Source organism: Peromyscus eremicus, chromosome 3, assembly GCF_949786415.1.
Source record: "Peromyscus eremicus chromosome 3, PerEre_H2_v1, whole genome shotgun sequence".
Classification (NCBI taxonomy): domain Eukaryota; kingdom Metazoa; phylum Chordata; class Mammalia; order Rodentia; family Cricetidae; genus Peromyscus; species Peromyscus eremicus.
The window spans coordinates 49655778-49681938 of record NC_081418.1 but is presented as its reverse complement, the minus strand read 5'-3'; the positions used below and the strand labels follow the sequence as shown (position 1 = coordinate 49681938).

Here is a 26161-nt window from a genome sequence, read left to right as displayed (position 1 = left end):
GTATGCCACCACCACAGCTGCCGGCGGGCAAGTCCTTCCCTTTTAAAAAGTATTCTAACATGATTGTTATTGTTTTGTATGTGTAGAGGTGTGTGTACCATAGAGCACAGAGGGAGTTCAGCGCAGTTATGTGGACTTGGTTCTCTTCTTCTTCGTTTTGTTTTGTTTTATGAGACAGAGCCTTGCTAGGTCCTGCAAGCTTGGCTCAAACTCAAGAAAATCCCCCTGCTTCAGTGTCTTGGGTACTAGTATTACAGGCATATACTATCACACCAAACCTTATAAAATGCTATCTTGGGGCTGGAGAGATGGCTCAGCAGTTAAAAGCCGAGTTTCTGCTCCTGCTGGGTTCTGGTTCCGGTGTCAGCATGGCAGCTCAGAACTATTTGTAACTCAGTTTTGTGGGATCTGACACCCGGTTCTGGCCTCCACAGGCACCAGGCATGCATGGGGTGCACATACATACATGTAGGCAAATTTTTCATAGATAAAATAAAAATCTTATCTTAATCAGATGAAACAGGCATAGAGGCCCTTAGATTTTTACTGAAGGCCACCATAGCTTGTAGCTGGCAGAGATGACAAGTCATCCCTATCTGTGTGACTTCTTTCGTTTCTCCATTGCCTAGTAGCTGTGTGAAGTGAGGTCTTCCATTAACTCAAGTTACTCTCCTTGCAGGCATGATTTCTGTTGAACTGGTTGGAACAGATGTCTTAAGGTCATTTTGCTACTATGGTTTCTGTCAATGTGGGTGTTTTTTTTTCTGAGCTCTTTCCTGTTTTTTAAGGTATTCAGTGCTGAAACTTAGATGAGGTGTGGGGGCCTGTGAAATGGCTCATTTACTCATGAGGTAAAATGCTTGCCTTGCACATTGATGACCTGAATTCAATTTCCAGAATCCACAGAAAGATGGAAGAAGAAGATCAAATCCACAAAATTGTCCTCTGGTTTCTACATACACACTTCGGCATGCATGTGCCCCCGTCCATACACATTACACACTGGTGCACACACACAGAATAATAGGTAATTTAAAAAGGGATATAGAATGACTAACTGTCTCCATTGTTAAATTTTTGCTTGTCTCTTACAAAATGGAGAGCCCTGAGAGGCCTCAGCATATTTGTTCTGTGTCCTTTGGTCCCGTTCTTTTTGCCTGTTTCCAGATCTATAAACCAACAGGTGACTGGGTTAGGGTGTTTGCAAACTCCGAATCTGTGGATTCACCCAACCGCTGATGGAAAATATGCAGGGGGAAAAACTGAAGCATTGTCCTCCAAACAATCCAGCAGAGCAAGTATTTACATAGCATTTCCATTGTATTAGGCGTTGTAAGTATTCTCAGGGCGATACATGGGAGGGTGTGGGTAGGCTACATGCAAATGCTGTGCCTTTTACATTAGGGACTCTATCATGGATTTCAGTGTTGACAAGGACTAGAAACCACCTTCTCAGGGTCACTAAAGAAGCTCTTGTCTGCTCAGCATGCTTCACCTGCTCTATTTTCTCTTTTTGCCTTGAGTTCTGGGTTTTATGGGTCTTGGTTCTGGTCTTTGCCAAGTTGTGGCCCTAACCAATTTATTTATATGTTTGTTTGTTTTTTCGAAACAGGGTTTCTCTGTGTTGTTTTGGTGCCTGCCCTGGATCTCACTCTGTAGACCAGGCTAGCCTCGAACTCACAGAGATCTGCCTGGCTCTGCCTCCTGAGTGCTGGGATTAAAGGCGTGCGCCACCACCACCTGGCCCTTGGGTCTTTCTACATGTGGAAGGAAATGGCTTATACAGTCTGTGCATTCACTGCCTCGGGTTGTCAGTTCTGTGGGTGTAGGGAGAACCTAAGGAGAGAAGGAACTGGTGGACTGGAACTGGGAAACAGGGCTACTATCTTCCACTCTGAGACTGAGCAGTTTGAGAAGTCTAAATTCAAGCTGACCCTCCTGGTCATTATGGACCAATCTTTCTCACAAAAGGAGGAAAGAATTCAACAGATTCTTAGCTTGACTTACTATATGATATACATATTACATAGTAAATGTATTATACTTTTATATGTGGGTGTTCCATATGGGCCTTCATTTACAGCTTTGCTATAGACCCCACAAATTTGAGAGGGGGACTGTTTGATTTATTAAGGCATAAAGCTTTTTTCTCATTATTAAAATTGAGATTGTCTTTAGTTGTTTTGCTACTAAATCATGATCTTTGCTTATTTTGATGATGTTTCTTTGTGCACATCTTCCCTATAGAACTAATAATAGAATTTCCAAACTTACCTTAAGTTTTATTAGATGACGATGCTAAATTGTTTTCTAGAGTGTTTGTGGAACTGGGTGTGATGGCACATGCCTTTAACCCCAGCGCTCGGGAAGCGTGCGGCAGGCAGAGGTCTGAATTTGAGGTCAGCCTGGTCTACATAGCAAGTTCTAGGTCAGAGAGAGAATATGTATACTCCCAGTAGATAGGAATACTCTTTGCTTTTATCTTTGTCAACTGGTCTCATAAGCCATTGGAAATTTGTGCCGATGAAGGGAATGTAAAATTGTATCTCACTGGCTTTTTGTTTTGTTTTATTTTACTTATTTATTTATCTTGTAAAGAGAGCCTCATGTAGCCCAGGCTGGCCTCCACTCTTTTTTTTTTTAAATTTATTTATTATGTATACAGTATTCTGCTTGCACGTATACCTGCAGACTAGAAGAGGGCACCAGATCTCGTTATAGACGGTTGTGAACCACCATGTGGTTGGTGGGAATTGAACTCAGGACCTCTGGAAGACCAGCCAGAGCTCTCAGCAGCCGCTGAGCCATCAATCCAGCCCGTGTTGTCGTTTTTAATAGCTAAACCCATTTTTTAAATTTTGTGTCAGTAAGCACATTCATGGCTTATTTGTTTTGTTTTGTAGTTATATAACTACTGCCACTATCAAAATCCAGAACATATCATCACTCCAGAAAAATGCCCTCACACCTGATTCTTACCCCCATCATCTTCCCGCCTGTATGTACTGACCCTGTTCTGGGCCTTTTCTCTCCGTAGCTTCACACGTTGGCTGGCCTCTGGGGCCTGCCTTGTTCCTCTCGGGCTGTGTATCTTCACAGAGCGAGTGTTTCATTTGAGCAAGTGACACATAGTTGCTTTGGGTGTATTTACCTGGGAGGAGCCCTCCTGGGAAGTTCCTCTGTCTGTAGAGTCACATCCTCAGGTCTTAAAGGCACACTGGCTATTTTCTGCAACCTGGTGGCTGAGCAGGGTGCACTCCAGAAGAATCATTTTGGAATCTGTTCTATTTCGGATTTGCTTCATGTTTTTTAATTTTACTTCCATTAAACTTGACATTCGGTGTCGGCAACAACTCTGCAAAAATGAAACTAAGAAACTCCATATAAGTAATACTTGCAATGATCAAAAAAATCTTTAACAGGGACAAGCATTTTTTTGTTTTTGTTTTTGGAGACAGGGTTTCTCTGTGTAACAGCCCTACTCGTTCTGGAACTCGCTCTGTAGACCAGGCTGGCTTCGAACTCACAAAGATCCACCTGCCTCTGCCTCCCGCGTGCTGGGATTAAAGGCATGCGCCACCACTGCCCAGCCAGGGACAAGCATTTTAATGTGTAAGTACTGTACACTAGCTCATTGCTCCACTGGGATTCTACACAAGCCTTTTGACAACTAATACTTTCTGCTTTTACTTTCTTTTTTTTTCTTTCTTTTTTTTTTTTAAAGATTTTATTTATTTATTATGTATACAGCATGTATGAGTGCAGGCCAGAAGAGGGCACCAGATCTCATTACAGATGGTTGTGAGCCACCATGTGGTTGCTGGGAATTGAACTCAGGACCTCTGGAAAAGCAGTCAGTGCTTTTAACCTCTGAGCCATATCTCCAGCCCCTACTTTCTGCTTTTAAATATAACTGTTTTCTTTCCGTGAAATAGAAAGTTCTAATTTGCTTTCTAATCCTGAAGGTGTTTCTTCCAAACACGAATCTATCTGACCTTTACCTACAAGTTACTTTGGACTAGGCAAGGCCTGGAACTGGGAAGAGGAGAAAAGATTCTGGGAGATTGAGGATATCAGGTACAACAAGAAACAGGCAGGCCTCTGACTCTGTTTAGTGAGGGGTGCCCTAGAACCTCTGATTCTCCTGCCTCTGTCTGCTGAGTGTTGGGGTTACAGGTGTGCTGGGTTACAGGTGTGCTGGCTGGGGTTACAGGTGTGCTGGCTGGGGTTACAGGTGTGCTGGCTGGGGTTACAGGTGTGCTGGGGTTACAGGTGTGCTGGGATTATAGGCCTGTGCTGGGATTATAGGCCTATGCTGGGGTTACAGGTGTGCTGGGTTACAGGTGTGCTGGGTTACAGGTGTACTGGGGTTACAGGTGTGCTGGGTTACAGGTGTGCTGGGTTACAGGTGTGCTGGGGTTACAGGTGTGCTGGGATTATAGGCCTGTGCTGGGATTATAGGCCTATGCTGGGGTTACAGGTGTGCTGGGTTACAGGTGTGCTGGGTTACAGGTGTGCTGGGTTACAGGTGTGCTGGGTTACAGGTGTGCTGGGGTTACAGGTGTGCTGGGTTACAGGTGTGCTGGGGTTACAGTTGTGCTGGGTTACAGGTGTGCTGGGGTTACAGGTGTGCTGGCTGGGGTTACAGGTGTGCTGGGTTACAGGTGTGCTGGGATTATAGGCCTATGCTGGGGTTACCGGTGTGCTGGGATTATAGGCCTGTGCTGGGATTATAGGCCTGTGCTGGGGTAACAGGTGTGCTGGGGTTACAGGTGTGCTGGGATTATAGGCCTGTGCTGGGATTACAGGTATGCTGGCTGGGGTTACAGGTGTGCTGGGTTACAGGTGTGCTGTCTGGGGTTACTGTTGTGCTGGGTTACAGGTTTGCTGGGGTTATAGGTATGCTGGGTTACAGGTGTCCTGGGATTATAGGCCTGTGCTGGGGTTACAGGTATGCTGGCTGGGGTTACAGGTGTGCTGGGTTACAGGTGTGCTGGGGTTACAGGTGTGCTGTGCTGGGGTTACAGGTGTGCTGGGTTACAGGTGTGCTGGGGTTACAGGGGATTCTGGGGTTACAGGTGTGCTGGGGTTACAGGGGGTTCTGAGGTTACAGGGGGTTCTGAGGTTACTGGGATACTGCGCTGGGGTACTCATTCAGTGACCCCTCCCCTCCCCTCATGACCTGGCTGTGTAACCATGAACATCCTAAGTACAAGGAGAATGGAGACCGAACTCTTAGTATTCATTAGGGTTGGTTTTGATTGCTGACCTTCTTTCTATTCTCTAGACAAATGTCGTCTAGATAACATCTCTCACACATCCTGGTTCCTTTTCTACCTGGCTTGTATTATGGTGCACTATTTTCTGTTTCCTATGTGAATCAATTATTCCTGTGTTTATCGACCCCATGGGTTATAGGGAACCCAGGGGTTACAGGGAGGAGGGAAGACTATTTCAATGTAGTTACCATCAAACCCCAAGATGCTTAGGTCTTCTTTTATTGTGATCTTCTGTTGAGCAGCTGGTCTGTTTACCAAGGGAAACACCCAGTCAGGAGCCCCACCCAGAATTGAATGTGAAAAGCCCAACCCACAAGTCGTGGGCCCAGGAAACACATTCGACTCTCTTGGGGCCTCACACCAGTCAGATTAAACCAGTCTCCAGGTGTGGCTGGGGTCAGACCATTTAAAGCAGTCCTCGGTTGGTGGTTATGTGTTGCCTGGGATAAGAACCATTTTCCAGGCTAGGTTGTTAAGGCCGTGCTCCTCGGCTGGGGGGAGTGTGGACTGCTGGGTTAAAGCAGCGTTTTGTTTTGTGGGTCATTTATTGTTAGGCTTGGGGTCTGAGAGATGCTCCTGCCTCTACATGGCCACCTTTGCCTCTTTCTCAAAGTTACCATTTCCTGTGACCGGAGCCGATTGCTTGCTTGTGTATCTGCTCTGGTGCCAGCAGCGCTCCGCAAATGTTTGCATTGTCCTAGGCAATTACGTGCAGGATGATAAACAGGCTCTTTTTCAGTCTGGGAGCTGGGGGCACCTGAGGCTCTAATCAACCCTCTCTGCAAGAGCCACTGTCCCCTGTGGGGGCGGGAGCCATGACTACTTCCAGGATCACCCGGGAGTCCCAGCCCCCACCTTCAGACAAACGGTTTCAGAAATGGCTTGGGACGTAGCCATTCATCGGTAGTCTAGAAACCCTCCGGATCTAGACGATTTGCATGCTACAAGCTGAAGGATCAACTGGCAGGTCTGGGATGGGACCCAGAGGTTGCATTTCTGACAACTTCCCTGTCGATTCTGGTCAGAGGAGCACTTTGAGAGGCCCTAGCGCCAACCCCAGGGGGCCCTGGGCGAGCCTCCCACCAGCCCCTGGCTGAGTGTCAGGCTCCTGAAGTAGGGCAGAAGGGTGAGAGGAAAGCCGAAAGGGAGCCTCAGCCTCCGCTCCAATTAGACCGGCAGCTGCGCCTGTCTCCTCCCAGCAAACCCTGACAATCGGTTTTCGCCCTACTGCACTTTATCCTTTATGACCTTCTCTCGGCTTTTATTCTGCGCTCAGCCTTCTGGTTCCAGAGGAACAAAGGCTTCAAACATCCCTACAGTTTTCATTTGCAAGTTTCTGAGCTACCTGTGTTGGGCTTTGCAGATTAGAGGCTTTTCCCCCTCCTGTTTTTGACGTCTGAGTTCAGTGACCTTCCTTCCTTCTACCTGCGTCACTCTTAAGGTTTCAGTTTATCGGGCCTTAGTTGCCCACATTGGGGTTACTGTAATTGCTAAGCTCTCGGGCAGGAAACGTGATAGGTGTTAATTTCTGTATTTCCTCAGATAGACAGCAAGTACAAACTGCCCCGCCTTTGTGGCTGATCAGTGTACTGAAACGAAGACCAAGATTTACAAAACAAAACACAAAAACAGCCGGAGCCCATGCCTTTAATCCTAGCGCTCGGGAGGCAGAGCCAGGCTGATTTTTGTGAGTTCAAGGACAGCCTGGTCTACAGTGTGAGATCCAGGACAGGCACCAAAACTACACAGAGAAACCCTGTCTCGGAAAAACCAAAACCAAAACCAAACAACAACGACAAACCTGTAAGAAGGGCTGGAGAGATGGCTCAGAGGTTAAGAGCACTGGCTGCTCTTCCAGAGGTCCTGAGTTCGATTCCCAGCAACCACATGGTGGCTCACGACCATCTGTAATGGGATCTGGTGCCCTCTTCTGGCCTGCACATAATAAATAAATCTTAAACAAACAAACAAACAAACCTGTAAGAAGCAGCTGAGGGAATGCCTGGAGCCTGTGGAGAAACAGCTGGGGATGGGTTGCCAGACTAGATGCAGCAGATGGGAGCTGTGAAGACCAGAGGTTGGGGGAATAGTAATTTGTCTCAGGATGGAGAGGAGAAAGAAAAAGTAAAACTGGAGCCATCAGAAGGACAACAGCCAGCCCAACTTGACTCTTCTTTTAGACATCCATGCCTTGAGTGGGCTTCCAAGAAGAGGGAGCCCCGTTGGCTTGGCTCTGTGGTCAGGATGTCTGAGCTGGACCCAAGAGGGAAGCAAGGATTCCTTACTCTGACTAACAGAGGTGGAACCCGCCTGTCTGTGGGGCTGTTTGAGCAGGTGGCTTTACCCACTGAGCGCCGTGCTGGCCCCGGGCAGGAGCTTCAGCTAGGCTATTTTCAGATGTGTAACAAGAACATTAATGGGAATGGCTATGGGAACAGAGAAGGGATGCCTCGACCCTACCCGTAAGGTAAGGCAACTCCTCCACCTCCGGCAGAGCTGTCACAGGGCTGTGGGGGAGGGGCGGGGGAGGGGATTACCTTCAGACCCTTTTCGGCTCACCAGTCTCTTCAGATGCTCTCCGTGGCCTCAGGGAGTAGGTGATAAGCTGGAGTTTCTGCCCAGCTGTCGAGGGTTCTTGGTGGTGGAGGCTGGTGGGAGCAGTTATCTGAAACTCACAGAGCAGAAGCCAAAAGTTAGCAGGGCCGAGGTCAGCCTTATCAAGGAGCACCAGAAACACACTGGACGCCAAGGTTAGCGGTGGGCAAAGAAAGGGAAGGGCCCGTCTGGGAAAATGGCTAGCGAGGATGGAGGCCGTCACCAGCCCTTCACCTTTCCTGGAAGCAAAGGGCCTGGACGGGCTGGCCGGAATTCAAGGACTCAGCTAGTGGCCAACAGGGCTGTGTCTGTAATTTTTTTTTTAAAGGTTCTGGTACTTCTAGAGGCTTAATAACATGAGAGAGAGAGGGTGGTGGGCTGGAGAGCGCATGTGCGTGCACACAGCACACAAATATATTCGTGTAGGGCCTCATTTCTCGGGATCTCTCAACCTTATTTTTTGAGACGGGTTTTATCACTGAGTTGGAACTCATCAAGTGACTAGTGAGCTCTAGGGACCTGCTGTGCGCACTTCTTCCATGCTGGGACTGCAAACAAGCTACCAGGTGTAGGTGTAGTTTTTTTTGGGCGGGGGAGGGGTTCGAGAACGGGCTGTCTCGATGGCAAGGCACACGCTTTACTGACTGAGCTCTCTCTAGCCCACGTGAATGACTTTTAAAGACTTTTTTTGTTTGTTTTGTTTTTTGAGACAGGGTTTCTCTGTGTAGCCTTGGCTGTCCTGGAACTCGCTCTGTAGACCAGGCCGGCCTGAAACTCACAGAGATCTGCCTACCTCTGCTTCCCAGCAGACATGCGCGATCATTGCCTGGCAAAACTAATCCTTAGAGCATGATTTCCACCTGGACGTTCATGTTTGTGAAAACCCACCAGTTTTCATAAGATCATTTTGCATTTCTGTTAACAGGAATAAAGAACTGAAAAATAGTAGTGGAGCAGGTAATATTTAATATTTAGACATGAAAGGCAATTACTAAAGGAGTTTTTTTGTTTGTTTGTTTGTTTGTTTTTCCTTTAATTTTTTGAGACAGGGTTTCTCTGTATAACAGTCCTAGCTGTTCTGGAACTGGCTTTGTAGACCAGGCTGGCCTTGAACTCACAGAGACCCTCTGCCTATGCCTCCCCAATGCTGGGATTAAAGGCCACCACTGCCCAGCTAAAGGAAAAATTTTAATTAAAAATAAAAAAAACATGGAATAAGCCCTGAATAAAGCAGCTGCTGTTTTCTGCTCCAGAACCAGCTGCTTTAATGCAGTCGTGACATGGGTAATATGTAGTATCATTTATAGAGGTAGCAGAATTATGTGCTGTTTTATAGAAATTGAGACACTCTAACGTTTGTGTGTATAAAAGTAGTTAAGCCCAGTAAGGATCTTTTGAATAAGAGTAAGCCGACATTATCGTGAATCATTGTGTTAATATTTTATGTTGGAAAGGACATATAAATTATCACCATTGGTTGCAAAGCAGAACAGATTAGTGAAACACAATAGAGGTTGTAAGAGTGAGCCCTCTGGTGTGGGTGCTGGGAACCAAACTCAGGCCCTCTGGGAGGTCTCCTGGTGATTTTTGTTTCTCGGTGGGCAGTGGCTTCTGAACAGGTTGTTTCCCATTCCTATGCTAGTTTTTTTCTTCTTTCACAGCTATGTGCAAAAGAAGTATTATAACAGTTAAGGTCAGATATTATGTGTGCTTGTATACAGTTTGTAAAGAATTGTGCACCCTCCTGATTTAGCTGTTTGGTAAATACATTATTATTGTTATCATCATCATCATCATTTTATTTATTTAGGTTTTTTTTTTTTTTTTTTTTTTTTTTTTTTTTTTTTTTAAAGTCAGTGTCTCTTTGTGATCCTAGCTGGCCTGGAACTAGCTATGTAGATCAGGCTGGCTTCAAACTCACAAAGATCCTCCCATATATACTTCTGAAGTTCTGGGTTTAAAATCGTGTGCCACACACCTTATTTTTTAAATACCTTTACTTTTTTTTTTTTAAACTCTGAAGCAGAGGCATACAGATCACCATGAGTTTGAGACCAGTCTGGTCTGCATATCAAATTCCAGGCCCAGCTGATGTTATACAGTGAGACCTTGTTGTTTTTGTTGTTGTTTTGTTTGTTTTAAGTATATGTTTGTGTATGTGCAATCAAACTGGGGTCATCAGATTTGTATTTGTGTATGTGCAATCAAGCTGAGGTCATCAGGCTGGTTGGCAAACCTTTATTTACCTTTACCCATTGTGCCATCTGGCTGGACCAGTGTACCTTTGAAAATTTTAGTCTTTTGCAGGATTGATTAACCTGTGTCAATTACCGAAGGATTCATCATTGATCTTTGCTGAGTGGAAGTTTAATGGACTCTTTCTCTTTAATCTACCTTAGACATGCTAAGCAGGTGCTCTACCACTGAAATCCACTCTTTTAAAATTCAGTATTTAAGGCTAGTGTATGAAGCAATGGAGTTTTGTTTATTTGTTTGTTTTGTTTTTTGAGAGAGGGTTTCTCTATGTAACAACCCTGGCTGTCTTGGAACTTGTTCTGTAGACCTGGCTGGCCTCGAACTCGCAGAGATCTGCCTACCTCTGCCTCCTGAGTGCTGGGATTAAAGGCGTGCGCTACCACTGCCTGACTGTAATGGATTTCATTATGGCGTTTTCATGCATCCATGCCAACACACTTTGGTCTTGTGTGTTCCCCTTTCCCAGTGCCCTGGCCTCCCCCCGAACCCCGCCCTATCCTCCTGGTAACCCCTTTCTTCTCCCTGATAGTTCCCCCTTCTGCATTCTGTTAGCTTCTCCCCTTCCCTTCCCTTCCCTTCCCTTGGAACTCGGGATGCCTTCCTCCCTCTCCCCTCCCGCTGCTTCCTACATCCGCATCGCGTGTCTGTGGCTGCCTTCTTTGTCCTTTCTTCTGTGAAGTGCCAACACTGACGATTGTCCTCCTTTCTTCCAGGAACCTTTGCAAGTACTCCCACGAAGTTCTCTCGGAACAGAACTTCCAGGTCCTGAAGAACCATGAGCTCTCTGGGCTTAACCAGGAGGAGCTGGCAGTACTCCTGGTCCAGAGCGACCCTTTTTTCTTGCCTGAGGTAGGTCCTGAATCATAGTTTAAGCACCCTCTGGTTATTATTATGAGCAAGCCAGGCACGGTGGTGCACATCTTTAATCCCAGCATCCTTGGGAGGCAGAGGCAGGCAGATTTATGAGTTGGAGACTAGTTTTGTTTCCATAGCAAGTTCCAGGCCAGTCAAGGCTGCTTCGTGAGATCCTTTTCTCAACAAATTTGGGTCCAGATGCCTCCTCCACTAGTGTGCCCGGGATTCCATCGTGAACAGGGTGGGTTGAAGACAGTCAGCTTTGCTGATGCTTTACATCAGGATGGCCTTTGAACTGAAGTTGGAAAGACAGAGGTGCATGTTGTTTTTGCTGTACAGGAGACTTCTGCGCTAACTTAATGATTAAGAAAACATACTTTAAGTTCTTACTCCTTGATAGCCTCGTCAAGAGTCAGCAGGCTGCAGCTCAGAGGCCAAAGCTGGACTGCCACCAGTCTACAAATCCGAGTCCACTGGAGCACGGCGGAGCTGCCGTGTTTACACATTGTCTCTTGCTGCTCTCCCCCTCCAAGGGTCAGTTGAGAAGTTGCAACAGGGACTGAATGGCCAGAAGAGCCTAAAACGTTGACTGGACTGTTACAGAAGTGTGCTGCCCCTGGGTCTTGCCTGGATACAGGCAGGCAGATAAGCTGTGTGGTCAGGCAGAGGGCTCTACACGGCCTTCTAGGGACTCACTAGTAGGTTAGCTCTGTTGTCTTCAGAATGTGGCGTCCATCTCTCAGTCTAGGGATTTCTCCCTTGTCGACAGTTTTCAGTCAGTGGGATTGTAGATGGAGGTCGAGGGCAGCAGTTTACTTTCTAAAGAACTGGACGAAGCGTGTAGCACATCTCACATCCCACCGACCAGTGCTTGTCACATGGTCATTTTACCCAGAAGGGAGGCTGAGAAGCTGAGTTCCTGGCTGAATGCCTGATGACTGTCTAGAACTTCCGTTACTAGAGGAAAATGGAGACGGCGGTAGATAACGAAGTCTCATCTGCAGAGGCCTGTGGAGTGGAGAGTTAGTGGATGTTGACCCGAGGGTAACCACCGTTGAGAATCCCTCCCTGTATTCACAACGCAAACGCAGCGCTGGCCTGACAGAGAGAGGGAGACAAAGAAACAGGAAGAGGTGGCACAGTGGCAGAGCTGCAGGGAAGGTGGAATTCAGGTTTTCCTGATAGCTTAGATGAGCTAGCCAACAGAGGTCTCTTGAGGATTCCACCATTTGGGGGAAACTTGGCACAACAGGTGATTCTGAGGTGGCCTCTGAGCTCCAGGAGCCTTGAAGGTAGGACATTGTGTGAGAGTGTTGCTGGGGAGAGCGTGCTCCTCCCTTCCACAGCTCTAGCGGTCCTTAGGTACTTGGGATGCTCCACCCCTATTCTAGCTGTGTGTGTGTCCCGTGTCCCGTCTCCCCCCCCCCCCCCCCCCCCCCCGACTTCCGTAGGTGATCCCGGTCCCTTTAGCTCGTTCATCATCCTGGCTCTGCCTTTAACCACCGCTGTGACCATAACAGCTCCAAGCCTCAGTGGTGGTTTGTTTTTCATTCATTAAGATTTAGAAGTGCCAGGCGGGTCTCTGCAAGTTCCAGCCTGGTCTACAAAGTGAGTCAGCCAGGGCTACACAGAGAAACCCTGCCTCAAAAGAACTAAAAGGAAGATTTAAAAGTGCCTGCATGCATCAGGTACAATGTCAAATACTGAATGAAGCAGTGGACAAGACACATTCTCCTGTCCAAAAAAAAAAAAAAAAAAATTAGTTGTTGGGGACAGTAGATAAAGAAACTTGTCTCCAAGCCTGATGATGTGGGTTCAGTCCCTGGAACCCACATGGATGGAGGGAGAGAACTGACTCCCCCAAGTTGTCCTCTTTGAAGCTCAAAATGTCCTGAACCTCATTCCACTGTCTAGCCTAGGCTAGTCTTGAACTCCTGATTTTCATGCCTTAGCTACTACATGCTAGGATCATAGGCAATGTACTATATGCCCCTGCTCTTGGATATGTATTTTTTTGAGACAGAGTCTCACTGTGTAGTTTGAACTCAGAGATCCACCTGCCTGCCTCTGCCTCCCTTAGTGCTGGGATTAAAGGTGTGCACCACCTCACCTGGTCATTGTTTTGTTTTATTAGAGACAAGATCACCCTAGGTAGCCCAGGCTGGCCTCAAACAAATGTGCTCTCTCCACTTCTTGAGGGCTCATATTATACACATGCTTGGTGTACATGCTACTGGGAATTGAACCCAGAGCCTTGTGTATAGTAGGCAAGCACTCTCCCAACTGAGCTACAACCCAGCTCCTGGATTTGCATTTCTAACATGTGTCCAGAAACCACACTTTGAGAACTGTGATCTAGAATCAGATTCTGTAGCAGCTACATGCACTCGTCTGGTTTTAGAGGCTACCGATGTGGCTCCGGCCGCTGGTCCTGGAGTCAGCCTGTCCCTGCATCCAGACCCTTCGCAGACCCAGTTACACAGCCTGTTAGACCAAACATTCTCATCTTTCAAATGCCTTCAGGTTCAGGTTTGTCACGCATCACACTGGCTCCTCATCTCATGGGTCGAATACTTGCCTCGCACTCCTTATTTTGTGCAGTACAGTTTTCTGTTTTGTTGTTTATTCTGCCTCCCAACAGATTTTAGGCAGGCAGACCCAACAACTATTTTCCTTCTGCCCTTGGAAAGGAAACAAACTAGAGGATTGCTGGGTTTGTGAGGCCCCCCCTGCTGCTTCAAGGACCTTGGCCTTTAAACCAGCCGCTCAGTCATGTAGCCGCTGGCCTGATCTCCATCTCTGCCGAGCTGTGTGCAAACAAATGTGTTTGTTTCGAGCAGTGGTTCTCAGCCTTTCTAACCCTAGGACCCTTTTTATAAGGTTCCTTGTCGGTGACCCCCAACCATGAAATTATTTTGTTGCTGCTTCATAACTGTAATTTTGCTACTGTTATGAATCATAATGTAAATATCTGATGTGCAGCTTCCAAAGGGGTTGCAACCCACAGGTTGAGAACCACAGGTTTAGATAGACTGTACAGGTTTCCTTACTGAGCTGGATTATACTGGTGCATGACCACAATCCCAGCAGGTGGGGGTCAGGAGGAAGATTGTGAGTTGAAATCTAGCCTGTGCGACATAATGAGACCTTATCACAAAAAAAAAAAAACAAACCAAAAAACCTGAAAACAAGGCTGGACACAGCAGTGTGCCCTTTAATCCCAGCTAACAAAGACAAAATGGGACAAGGGTGTGTACACCTTTCATCCCAGTACCTGGCAGGCAGAGGCCGATGAACCTCTTAAGAGTTCAAGGCCAGCCTGGTGTACATGGAAAGTTCCAGGCCAACAAGAGCTACATAGTGAGACCTTCTCCATCTCCTCTGTCTGTCCGCCCCTCCTCTTCTTGCTTTTTATACCCCACTCCCTCACATATTTGAGAAGGTCCTGCTCCGGCTATCCGAGACCAAATGACAAAACCACAAATAAGACGTGTAGATAAGACACACACGTCCTTTCGACTGTGGAGAAAGTCAGGACCCAAACTAGACTTCTCCTTTGGGTTCCTTTATGATGTCCTGTGCCTGGCTTGTGAGTTGAGTTTGATTCTTCCAAGAATTATCAAGTTCATCACTATTTTTTTCCCTTATGTTTCTTTTCTTTTAAATGCAATGTTTCGCACTGGGGATCCTCTTTGCCCCCTGAGAGCTGGGTTACAGGTATGCACTGCCATGTGGGATGTCATCTGTTAACTAGTCTGCAGATCTTGCCTGTCCCCAAATAAGTCACCAGTTCAGTCCATCTCATGGAGGAGGTGGGCTGTGCGTGTATTGTTTTCTCTAGTACACCTCTGCTTCTTACAGGAAGGGGGCTTGTGCATTGAGCAGGCGTGGCAGGTACACTCTCACCCCATTGTTCTTCTCTCCTCTGTAGATATGCAAAAGTTACAAAGGAGAGGGCCGGAAACAGATCTGCGGGCAGCCACAGCCCTGTGAGAGACTCCACATCTGTGAGCACTTCACCCGGGGCAACTGCGGGTATCTCAACTGCCTCAGGTCTCATAACCTGATGGACAGAAAGGTGCTGGCCATCATGAAGGAGCATGGGATGAGTTCCGATGTGGTCCAGAACATCCAGGACATCTGCAACAACAAGCACTCCCGGAGGAACCCCCCTGCCATGAGAGGTGTGCCCTTTGCCTTTTTAATTGTGTGAACTCTCAAACAGAAATCACAATGAGGGCTGGAGAGATGGCTCAGAGGTTAAGAACACTGACTGCTCTTCCAGAGGTCCTGAGTTCAATTCCCAGCAACCACATGGTGGCTCACAACCATCTGTAATGAGATCTGGCTTCCTCTTCTGGCCTACAGGCATACATGCAGGCAGAACATTGTATGCATAATAAATAAATCTTTAAAAAAAAAAAAAGAAATTACAACGAAAGAAAGCTATCTGTAAAATCTCAGCTTCGCTACACAAAAAACCCCTTATTTTCCCTGCCACACCCTTTCCATATGCATGCACCCCTTTAATACAACTGAGATAATGATTTACAGCTAGCTGTAGCCTCTGATTTTAGATAAGTCATTATTGTCAGGGGGGTGTGAGTGTGTGTGTGTGTGCGCGCGCGCGCTTGCCTCTAATATCAGCACTTGGGAGGCAGAGGCAAGAGATCTCTGATTTTGAGGCCAGCCTGCTCTACAGAGAGAGTTCCAGGACAGCCGGGACTACATAGAGAGATCTCGTTTCAGAAACAAAATAAACTTTATTTTTTTTTCCTTGAAGCTTTTTTTTTTATGAGAATGAAACAAACATCTTTGAGATTCAGCAACTATTAACTTTCTTCCAATTTAGTCTCTTTCTCTGTGTGTGCATGCATACAAACACTTGTGTACACATACGATTTTTAATTGCAATTACTTATTTGGTGTGGAAGTCAGAGAGTAATTTTCAGGAGCCAATTCTCTTTCCATCTTGTGGGTCCTGGGGAATGAACTCAGGTTGGTGACTGAGAGCCATTTTGTCAGCTACACATAAATTTATCTATCTATCTGTCTGTCTGTCTGTCTATTATCTAAAGACAGAATTTTATTATGTAGTATTAGATGGACAGGGCCTCACTATGTAAGCCAGGCTGGCCTCAAAACTCAAATCTCACTGCCTGTCTCCCAGTGCTGGGATTAAAGGTGTGGGCCACCACCCCAGTTCACATGCACATTTTGTGGTTAAAATATATATATAAGTCTATCAATGCATTCTCCGAAACTGTTCTCATACATAACAATAAATAGTATATATTTTTAGACTTATTTTATCTTAAAAACTCTATGTATGTGTGTGGCAGTTGGAATAGGTATATGCATTTGCGTGTAGGTGCCTGCAGAGGCCAGAGACATCGGCTCTCCCCAGAGCTGGAGTTATAGGCAGTTGTGAGCAGCCCAACATGGCTTTGTAGTAGCAGCAAGCGAGCACTTTTAAGCAATGACCCAGCTCCTTAGCCCCTTCATGTTTTGAGGCTGCATAGTGTCCCTACTATGGCTTCCTCGTTTTGCTTATTCAGTCATTTGTTGATGGACACTTGGTTCGTTTCTACGTGGTAGCCACTGTGGGAAGAATGCCACTGTGAATGTGGGTGCTCAACTATTTCCTTGACACCCGGCTTCCAGTCCTTTTGGGAGTATAACCAAGAAGCCCAATTTCTAGATCACTTTCTAAATGTCTTCATGGTTTTGAGGAGCCGCCGTGCTGTTTTCTATGGCAGCTCCGCCATTTTCCCCACCCCCAGCAACACACAAGGTCCAAATGTCTGCCCTCCTTCCGGTGCTTGTCACCATCAGAGTTTTCATGAAGCGACTGTCCCGGGGGTGCGAAGTGGTACCATTTGTTAAGCGTTTTCATATTACACACCACGGTACTAGTTGGAAAAGTTTTGTCTTTTAATTTAAATTAAGTTATATTATTGTCTTAGTTAGGGTTACTATTGCTGTAGTGATACACCATGACCAAAGTAACTTGGGGAGGAAAGGGTTTATTTGGCTTACACTTCCACATCACTGTTCATCATCGAAGGAAGTCGAGGCAGGAGCTGATACGGAAGCCGTGGAGGAATGCTGCTTACTGGCTTGCTCCTCATGGCCTGCTCAGCCTGCTTTGTTTTCTTTTCTCTTCTCTTCTCTTCTTTTTTCTTTTCTTTTCTTCTCTTTCCTTCCTTTCTTCCTTCTTTCCTTCCTTCCTTTCTTCCTTTTTGTTTTTGTTTTTCAAGACAGGGTTTCCCTGTGAAGCCCTGGCTCTTCTGGGACTCAGATCCTCCTGCCTCTGCCTCCCGAGTGCGTGCACCACCAAACCTGGCTTCAGCCTGCTTTCTTATAGAGCCCAGAACCACCAGCCCAGGAGTGGCACCACCCACCATGGGCTGGGCCCTCCTTTATGAATCATTAATTGAGAAAATGCCCTACAGCTGGATCTTATGGAGGCGTTTTTCTCTCAGTTGAGCTTTGCTCCTCAGAAAACTCCAGCTGTGTCAGGTTGATGTAAAATTAGCCACTGTGACAATATTATTTATTTTGGGTGTGTATAGTCACGTGTGTGGAGGTCAGAGGACAGTTTACAGGAGTTCTCTCTTCCCTCGGATTAAGCCCAGGTTATTCAGGCTTTGTGGCAGGCACTTTTACCAAATGAGCCATCTCACTGGCTCTCTTTGTCTTTTTAAAGTAGATAAAGAAGGAGGTGAATTTTATGAAGCGGACAGAATACCTGACTCTAAGATGCTACAGTAATGCAAAGAAAAAGTACATCTCCTTGTATTTTGGAGATGGTTTATCGTTTACAGGAGACTTTCACCTAGAATACTTCCTTATTCCTCACAGCAAAACGATGAACGATGGCAGGTTTATTGTTTATTAACCTCACTTAAGCATGAGGAAACGGATGCTTAGAAATGGTTAAGCAGCCAGGCTTGGTGTACGACTTTAATCGCAGCACTGGGAGACAGAGGCAGGTGGATCTCTGTGAGCTTGAGGCTAGCCTGGTCTACAAAGTGAGTTCCAGGACATTTGGGGCTCTGTTACACAGAGAAACCCTATCTTGGAAAAACAAAACAAGGGGCTGGAGAGCTGGCTCGGTGGTTAAGAGCACTGGCTGTTCTTCCAGAGGTCCTGAGTTCAAGTCCCAGCAACCACATGGTGGCTTACAACCATTTGTAATGAGATCTGGCGCCCTCTTCTGGCCTGCAGGCAAATATGCAGGCAGAATACTGTATAGATAATAAACAAATCTTTAAAAAAGAGAACTTATTCAGGTACCCATATTATAATGAGTGAAATCTCTGTGCATTGTAGACATTTTTCTCTAATTTCTCCGGTCCAGCTTTCATTCACTGTAGTAATGACATTTAACTCGGGACTAGAATCTGGAGACAGCCTCACCAGGCTCTTGGGGGCTCGGACTCACTGAGCCCCAGGAGAGACCGGAAGAGCGTGGGGTCCTCCTCTTACCTTAGCTGCAGACTGCTGTCTTGAGGTTTGTAGCCACCAGTTTGGAAACTCAGTTCACAGGGCTGTACAAGCAAAGGAGCAGAGAGGTAGGCCCTGAGCTTGAATTTCTCTTTGGCTTTCTCTTTCCAGCTCCCCATCCACATCGCAGAGGTGGGCCCAGAGGTAGAAGCAAAAGCAGAGACCGGTTCTTTCAGAACAGTCTAGAACTTCTCCCAACTGCCTCACCTCCGGAGTCTGGTCCACCCAGCCCAGACGTCACCAGCTGTAAGGATTCCCTGGAGGATGTGTCTGCAGATGTCACACAGAAGTTCAAGTACCTGGGGACTCAGGACTGTGCACAGCTTTCCTCGGTTACATCCAAGGCTGCCTGTCTCCGAGGAACCAGTCAAATGGGAGCAAGCCTGAAGTTCTCAGAGAATGGGGATCCAGATGGCTTGTTTTCCAGGAATCGCTCTGATTCATCCCCAAGTCAAGCTGCCAGCGGCTTTCATCTCGACGTGACACAAACACGTGAGGCCATGACCATGAAACCGGGCAAGCTTTCCGGACACCACATGGAGGTCGTGGGCAAGAGTGAGACTCAAGATACCCAGCGCGTCCCTTTTTTTGATAGTTATGCTGGTGGAGCGACCATGGAAGGAACAGTCTCAGGAATTCTAAGTAACAGGGCCACAGCCAACGGTCTAGGAGAAATGGCATTACCCAGCAACCATTGGAAGAGTGCAGCTAACCCTCAGGATCCCCAGACCATTGGCAGAATCGCCGACAGTGGCCAAGACTCGGCGTTCCTGGGTGGTAAATATGGAGGAAACGCAGTCTGGGCTAGTAAATCCACCCATAATGCACCAAACGGCTCTAGTCAAATGATGAATGAAACCTCTCATGTGTCTGAAAGCCTTGGCGTAAAAGCAGCAGTCACTGGAAGAAAAGAAGCAGTGTGTTCTGGAGTTCAGAGTCTGAGAAACCAGGCCCTGGCGATGCCTGAGAAGATCACTGCCCCCGAACAGGCCCGCAGCCTGCCTCGGTCACCTCCCCCTTCCACGAGCCCCAGAGTTGCAGCCTCTGGGACCCTTGGCAAGAACCCCGCACATGCCTCTGTGAGCCCAGTCAGTGAGCTCTCAAGGATGACCTCAGACTCTCCTGAGTGTAAGTCACAGAGGGGACCCCCAAGGCTTGAAGGCACAGGGAGAGACAAACACAGCACCATGGCATTGAGTTCCCTGCCTCAGAATTGCGATCTTTTCATAGTCAGGAGTCCCTAGGGTCCTGGTGTCTATGTTTCATTTTACAGAGGGACTGTGTAGGCTCTTAGGGGCAGCCCACGAATCCCCGGATGCACGTGAGTGTGGACTGTAGTCGGAAGATTTCCTGTGTCCCGGCCTGCCAGCTGTTGGGACAAATCTCTCCCACTTGCGTCCTCCAAGTAAACACATAGAGGCTTATATTAATTATAACTGCATAGCCTTTTGCTAGCTAGCTCTTATATCTTAAATTAGCCCACAACTATTAATCTATGTATTGCCATATGTTCCGTGGCTTTACCTGCGTCCCATTACATGTTGCTCCTTGGGCGGCTCGCTGGAGTCTCCCCCCATCTTCTTCCTGTCTCTCTCTTTGAATTTCCTGCCTGCCTCTAAGCTGCCTTGCCATAAGGCCAAACAGCTGTATTTATCAACCAATCAGAGCAACACATATTTGCAACGCACAGAAAGACATTCCCCCATCAGCAGACCCCAGTTCTGATGTTTTCCTCACTGTGAGGTCAGGTGTCCTCATTTTTGACATACATGCATCTTCTTTTGTTTTGCAGATCCCCTGTGCTCCGTCACAAGTCCTATGTCCCCTAGGATGAATGATCGTGACCCTAAGGAAATCTGTCAGGACCATCTGTATAAGGGCTGTCAACAGAGTAAGTTGCGTTTTCTGAAAGATCCTTTAGCCACTGTGAATACTCTGTGAGCATGGCACACACCAGTGCTTGCCCAAGACCATGACGCTGCCTTTGAGTAATCGGATAAGGAACTGGATCATAGGATAATTCTGTTTGATTTTTGGAGAAAACATTTTCCACTGTGCCTTGGCTATTTTTCGACTCCCTCAGTCTTTACTCTCTCTTTTCTCTTCTTTTTTTTTTTTTTTCCCCAAATCTTTGACAGTGTGATACACATGAATTTTGGTTGTCCCTGTATTTCATGTTTCTTTTTTGTAATGGCCCACTGAGTTTAGTCAGGACTGCTTACACAAGTACCAGTTGGGTTATTTACAGGGCCACAGGCAGCTTACCAGTGTCTACATCACTGAAGAAAACAACTCTTCCTCCTCCAGAACAGCCTCTCTCCTTCTCCTCCTCCTCCTTTGTTAATGAAATTTTTAACCATATAAATCTCAAGCAGTCCTAGTGTGTGAGTTCCTCAGTGGTGGTGGTGGTGGTGGTGGTTTTTCGAGACAGGGTTTCTCTGTGTAACAGCCCTGGCTGTCCTGGAACTAGCTCTGTAGACCAGACTGGCCTTGAACTCATAGAGATCCACCTGCCTCTGCTTCCCAAGTGCTGGGATTAAAGGTGTGTGCCACTACTGCCCGGCCTGTGGTGCCTTTTTATTTTAAAGTAGCCGTGTATCTTTTAAACATTTTTACAATGATTTAAGGTGCTGGAAAGATGCCTCAGAGGTTAAGCACACTTACTGCTCTCATATAGACAATGTGGATTAAGTTTCCAGCACCCACAAGGCAACTTACAACCCCCTGTAACTCCAGCTCTAGGGAATCCATTGCCCTCTCCTAGCATCCATGGGCACTTATATGCACTTGGTCTATGTAAACTCATGCAGGCATGCACACATACACACAAAAGTAAAAATCTTTTTAAAAATCCCAGCAGATTACATTTATATATTTATTCTCTCTCTGTCTCTGTCTCTGTCTCTGTCTCTCTCTGTCTGTCTCTCTGTCTGTCTCTCTGTCTCTCTGTCTCTCTCTCTCACACACACACACACACACACACACACACACACACACACACACACACACTTATCTATGACAGCAATAATAAAAAGAGGCCATGACTTCAAGGTGGTCCAAGAGATGAGGTACAGGGGGCCTGGAGGGAAGGAAGGAGCAGAAATGGTAAATACAGCACACCTACATGGGATTTAAAAAATAAGACAATTTAAGTGATTTAAATGTAACATTGATCATTTAAAAAGCATTTTCCATGGATTGGGATTATAATAGTTCCTTACTCAGCAAGTGTCCATTCTAGCATCTTTTGATGCTTGTGCTAAGAGCCTAAGCTTAACAATGATGCAGCTTTCCTTCATTGTTTGTAATTCAAGTGGGCACCCGCGTATCCACAAACAGGAAGACTGCTTAAAATAAGCAAATACCTGGCATCTAGCCCAAATTGGGTATCAGATGCTGCCTTAAGGAATTTAAAATACTAGTCAGATCATAATGGAGTAGACGAGTTACTTGTATCCTTTCTGGAAGAGATGGGTCTCTGAGATAAAGGCTTCAAAGAAAGATGAGGAGCCGCCTGCTCTAGAGCGCCTTGTCCTGGCCACAAGAGGGCGTCTGGTCCCCTGGGATTAGACAACTGTGAGCAGCCGTGTGGTTGCTGGGAATTGAACCCAGGCCTTCTGGAAGAGCAGACAGTGCTCTTAACTGATCATCTCTCCAGCCCAGACTTTTATTTTCTAATGAGTTTGCATTGGAACCAGAGTAGATGACATACAACCCAAGTAGAGACCAGCATCAGGGAAGGGCTGCCAGGGAAGTGCCTGGCAGGCAGGACAGGCTGGCCTGGCAGGCGGGAAGTCAGCAGTGAACTTGAATTGGTGAGAAACCCACACCTAACTGTAACCCTTCTCTGTCACTGTAGGCAGCTGTAGCAAGAACCACTTCCACCTGCCCTACCGGTGGCAGGTATGCATAGCTAATGCTTGGAAGGACTTCCAGGACATGGAGAACATCGAGAAAGCCTATTGCAATCCCCAATCCGAAATGTAAGTTGGTGGCTGTCCTCTGGCTAATGGGATCTACAACAGAGGGAAGCTTCCAGCTCAGCCTGGGAGACACCAAGCTGCCTAATGCTAGGGATTCCGGGAATATTTAGTAACTCGAGTGACATGAACAGTGACATGATTGTTTGGTCTGTAGATGTGTCCTTCAGAAAAACACAGCACAGAGGCCAATACTTTTTCTTTTTCTTTTGAGACAGGGTTTCTCTGTGTAGCCCTGGCCGTCCTGGGACTCGCTCTGTAGACCAGACTGGCCTTGAACTCCACAGAACCTGCCTGTATCTCCCAAGTGCTGGGATTAAAAGCATGCACCACCACCACCCAGCTAGTTCAAAATTTTAAAAAATTTTATTTAATTTTATGTGCATTGGTGTTTTGTCTGTATGAGGGTGTCAGATTCCCTGGAACTGTAGTTACAGACAATTGTGAGGTGCCATGTGAGTGCTGGGTATTGAACCAGTACTCTTAACCACTGAGCCATCTCTCCAGCCCCTAGCTCATACTCTTTAATAGCTCATCATTATCAAAAACCATAAGTGAGGCCAGGAAGATGGCTCATCGGATGAAAGCAATTGTCCCTGGAAGCCATGAAAAAGCCAGATGAGGTGGCCCACATCTGGAATCCCAGCATTCCCATATCCAGAAGCCGGTGGCCAGCTAGCCCCGAGTACACCACATAATAGGAGAAAGGGGAAAGGCCCTGCCTCAGTAAGGCAGAAGGAGAGAATGTCTCCCCTGCCCTCCACACGTGTGCTGTATGTAGCATGTGTGCCCACACACAGGTATAACACCAAAAAAATTAGAACTTGGCTTTATAAGTATGAGAACCTGAGTTATATCCCTCAAACTCATGCTTTTTAAAAGCCAGACAGACACAGCTGTGCACGGTGGCATATGCCTTTAATCTCAGCACTTCTGAGGCAGAGGTGGATGGAGTTCGAGGCCAGCCTGGTCTACAGAGTGAGTTCCAGGACGGCCAGGGCTACACAGAGAAACCCTGTCTCGAGAAACAAAACAACAACAACAAATAATAAATAAAAAGCTAGACAGATGTGAGGAGCTAGCTCTGTGTAGAACTCCTGCCTAGCAAGCACAGGCCGTGGATTTGGTCGTCAGCTCTTGGTGGAGGGGTGGGGGAAGCAGGGTTTGTAGTGTGTGTTTGTGATCCCAGCACTGGGAAGCAAGAGGCAGGGAGATCCCTAGGGTATTCTGGTTAGCCAGTGTAGCCTACTTGGTGAACTTCAGGCCATTAAAAAACAAGGTGGAGGGTGTCAGGAATGACAGCCATTGTTGTCCTTCTGGCCACAACATGCATGTAGATACATGTACATGCTTGTATACACACACACAACCCCCCCCCCCCAATTTTAAAAAGAAACACTAAGTGATTCGGGACAAATAAGCTTTGGCTTAATTTCTTAATTTAAAAATAAGAAAGCTGGCTCAGAGGTTAAGAGCACCAACTGCTCTTCCAGAGGTCCTGAGTTCAATTCCCAGCACCCAGGCTCACAACCATCTGTAATGAGATTTGGCACCCTCTTCTGTATACATAAATCTTTAAAATAAAAAATCTTTAAAAAAAAATAAGATTTGAAGCTTGGGAGATAGCTTTAGTCAGTAAAGTGCTTGAATTCAATCCCCAGGACACACAGGGGTGTGTATTTGTAATCCCAGCCCTAGGAAAGTTGAGGCAGGTGATTTCCAGCTTAGCCTTGGTGAGTTCCAGGTCAGTCCAAAAAACCATAGTGGATCTAAGTTTGACTTCTAGTCTCCATGCACATATGTACACATGCATCCCCTGACATGTGGTTTGAATAATTCCATGTGTTCTAGTAGAGAAGTTTGTTGTGTACCTACGTTTTTGTGTCCATCTCTGTTCTAGAAGCTTCCAAGAGGGTTGCTTATATTACTGTATTTGCTAGGGTTGGTGGGGGCGGGGGGGGGAATAGTCACATGACCACATTTAGGTTTGAGTGCAAGAGGGAAGTGAATGTGGAATTTAGAAACTTTTGGTAGGTGTCCCATGTTGCCGCATTCTGCCACTAGAGGGCGGCATTAGCTGTTCTCATGTAGATGAGACTTTTTTTTTTCTCCCCTCCCCCAGGTAAGACATTTTTCCCTCTACGTAAACCCAGTTTCTCCATCTTGAGACTGTTGATGTCTAAGAGTATAAATATGTATATGTGTGTGTGTATGTGATGTATGTGTGTATGTGTATAGGGTGGGCAGTGTTCAACGATATTGTAGGCCTGCAGTGACCAACATTGTCACCCACTGTTACCAGAAGTTCCCCTGATCTTTCCTGATCTAAGAGCTCTTTCATAGAACAGCAGTTCTCCAACTTCCATCTCAGCAGCATATTGAGGATCTGTGTATGTGAACTGCAGCTATCAGAATATCACATTAAAAATAATAGCAGGGCTGGAAGATGGATAAACGTGCTTTCCATGTAAGCAAACGAACTAAGTTCAACCCCCAGAATCCACTGGGGAAGGAGAGAACTACTTCTAAGTATAGTCCTTTGACCTCCATGCATGTGCCTGCGTGCACACACCATACACACACATACATCACATACACACACATACTATATACACACATGTCATATACACACACTCACATGATACCTATACTCATGTCATATACATGCACATCATATACACAAACACTCACATCATACCCACAAAACATCATACATATACACAAATAAAAATTAAATCTGTTTTGAAGTTAAGTATTATGTAGCCTCCGGAAAGCTGTGTTATACACAGAAAAATAGGAAAGCAAAAAAGCCAGATAGCATTGTGTGTGTGTGTGTATTGTTGTTGTTGATGTTGTTGCTTTTTTTTTTTTTTTTTTTTTTTTTTTTGAGCCAGGGTTTCTCCTCTGTGTAGCCCTGGCTGTCCTGGATCTCACTCTGTAGACCAGGCTGACCTTGAACTCACAGAGATCCGCTTGCCTCTGCCTCCCCAGTGCTGGGACTAAAGGTGTGAGTCACCACCAGCTGGCTTAGCCAATTGTTTTATGGGCAATTCTATTCTTTTTTTGGGAGAATCATTTTACATTTTTCCCTTTATGTAAAGATTTTTTTTTTTTATTTTATCTTATGTGTATGAGTGTTTTTGTCTGCATGTGTGGATTCCCTGGAACTGGAGTTACAAATGGTTATGAGTTGCCGTGTGGATGTGGAAAATTGAACCCAAGTCCTCTGTAAGAACAACAAATGCTCTTAACCACAGTGAGCCTTTGCTGTAGTCCACTGGGTATTTGGTGGTGGGGTGAATAACTTTTTAAAAAATTAATTAGTTAATTAATTTTTTTTGAGCCAGGCCCTCACTAGGTAGACCAGGCTGGCCTCACACTCATAGAGATCCATCTGCCTCTCCTTCCAGAGTGGTGGGATTAGAGTACACCACCATGCCAAGCAGGAATACGATTTTGGAAACCATTACATATGTAGTGCGGACAGATTGCCTGTTTGTGTTTCAGTTTTTCTGTGATGTGTAAGACCAGGAGCTGTACAGAGGAAGTTTAGGCTCAATCCCCAGTACCATTTAGAGACAGAAACAGAGAAAGAAGAGTTAAAGCGCCATCTCAGCCCCAAATTTATATTCTGTGTTCATGGTAGGGCTGACCAGAGTGTAGGAAACAGGTCATTGAAGTGTTTAG

The 26161-nt window shown here is 46.3% G+C and overlaps 1 protein-coding gene across 1 annotated transcript in view; it reads left to right on the top strand.

Annotated features, from left to right (window-relative positions):
* Zc3hav1 (zinc finger CCCH-type containing, antiviral 1) overlaps nt 1-26161 on the top strand; it is a 49174-nt gene that overhangs the window by 5063 nt on the left and 17950 nt on the right. Inside the window, exons 2-6 of the mRNA XM_059257581.1 lie at nt 10844-10979; nt 14917-15169; nt 18606-19622; nt 20287-20385; nt 22354-22477. Of these exons, the coding sequence (XP_059113564.1) occupies nt 10844-10979; nt 14917-15169; nt 18606-19622; nt 20287-20385; nt 22354-22477 (1629 nt within the window). The remainder of the gene's footprint in view (nt 1-10843; nt 10980-14916; nt 15170-18605; nt 19623-20286; nt 20386-22353; nt 22478-26161) is intronic.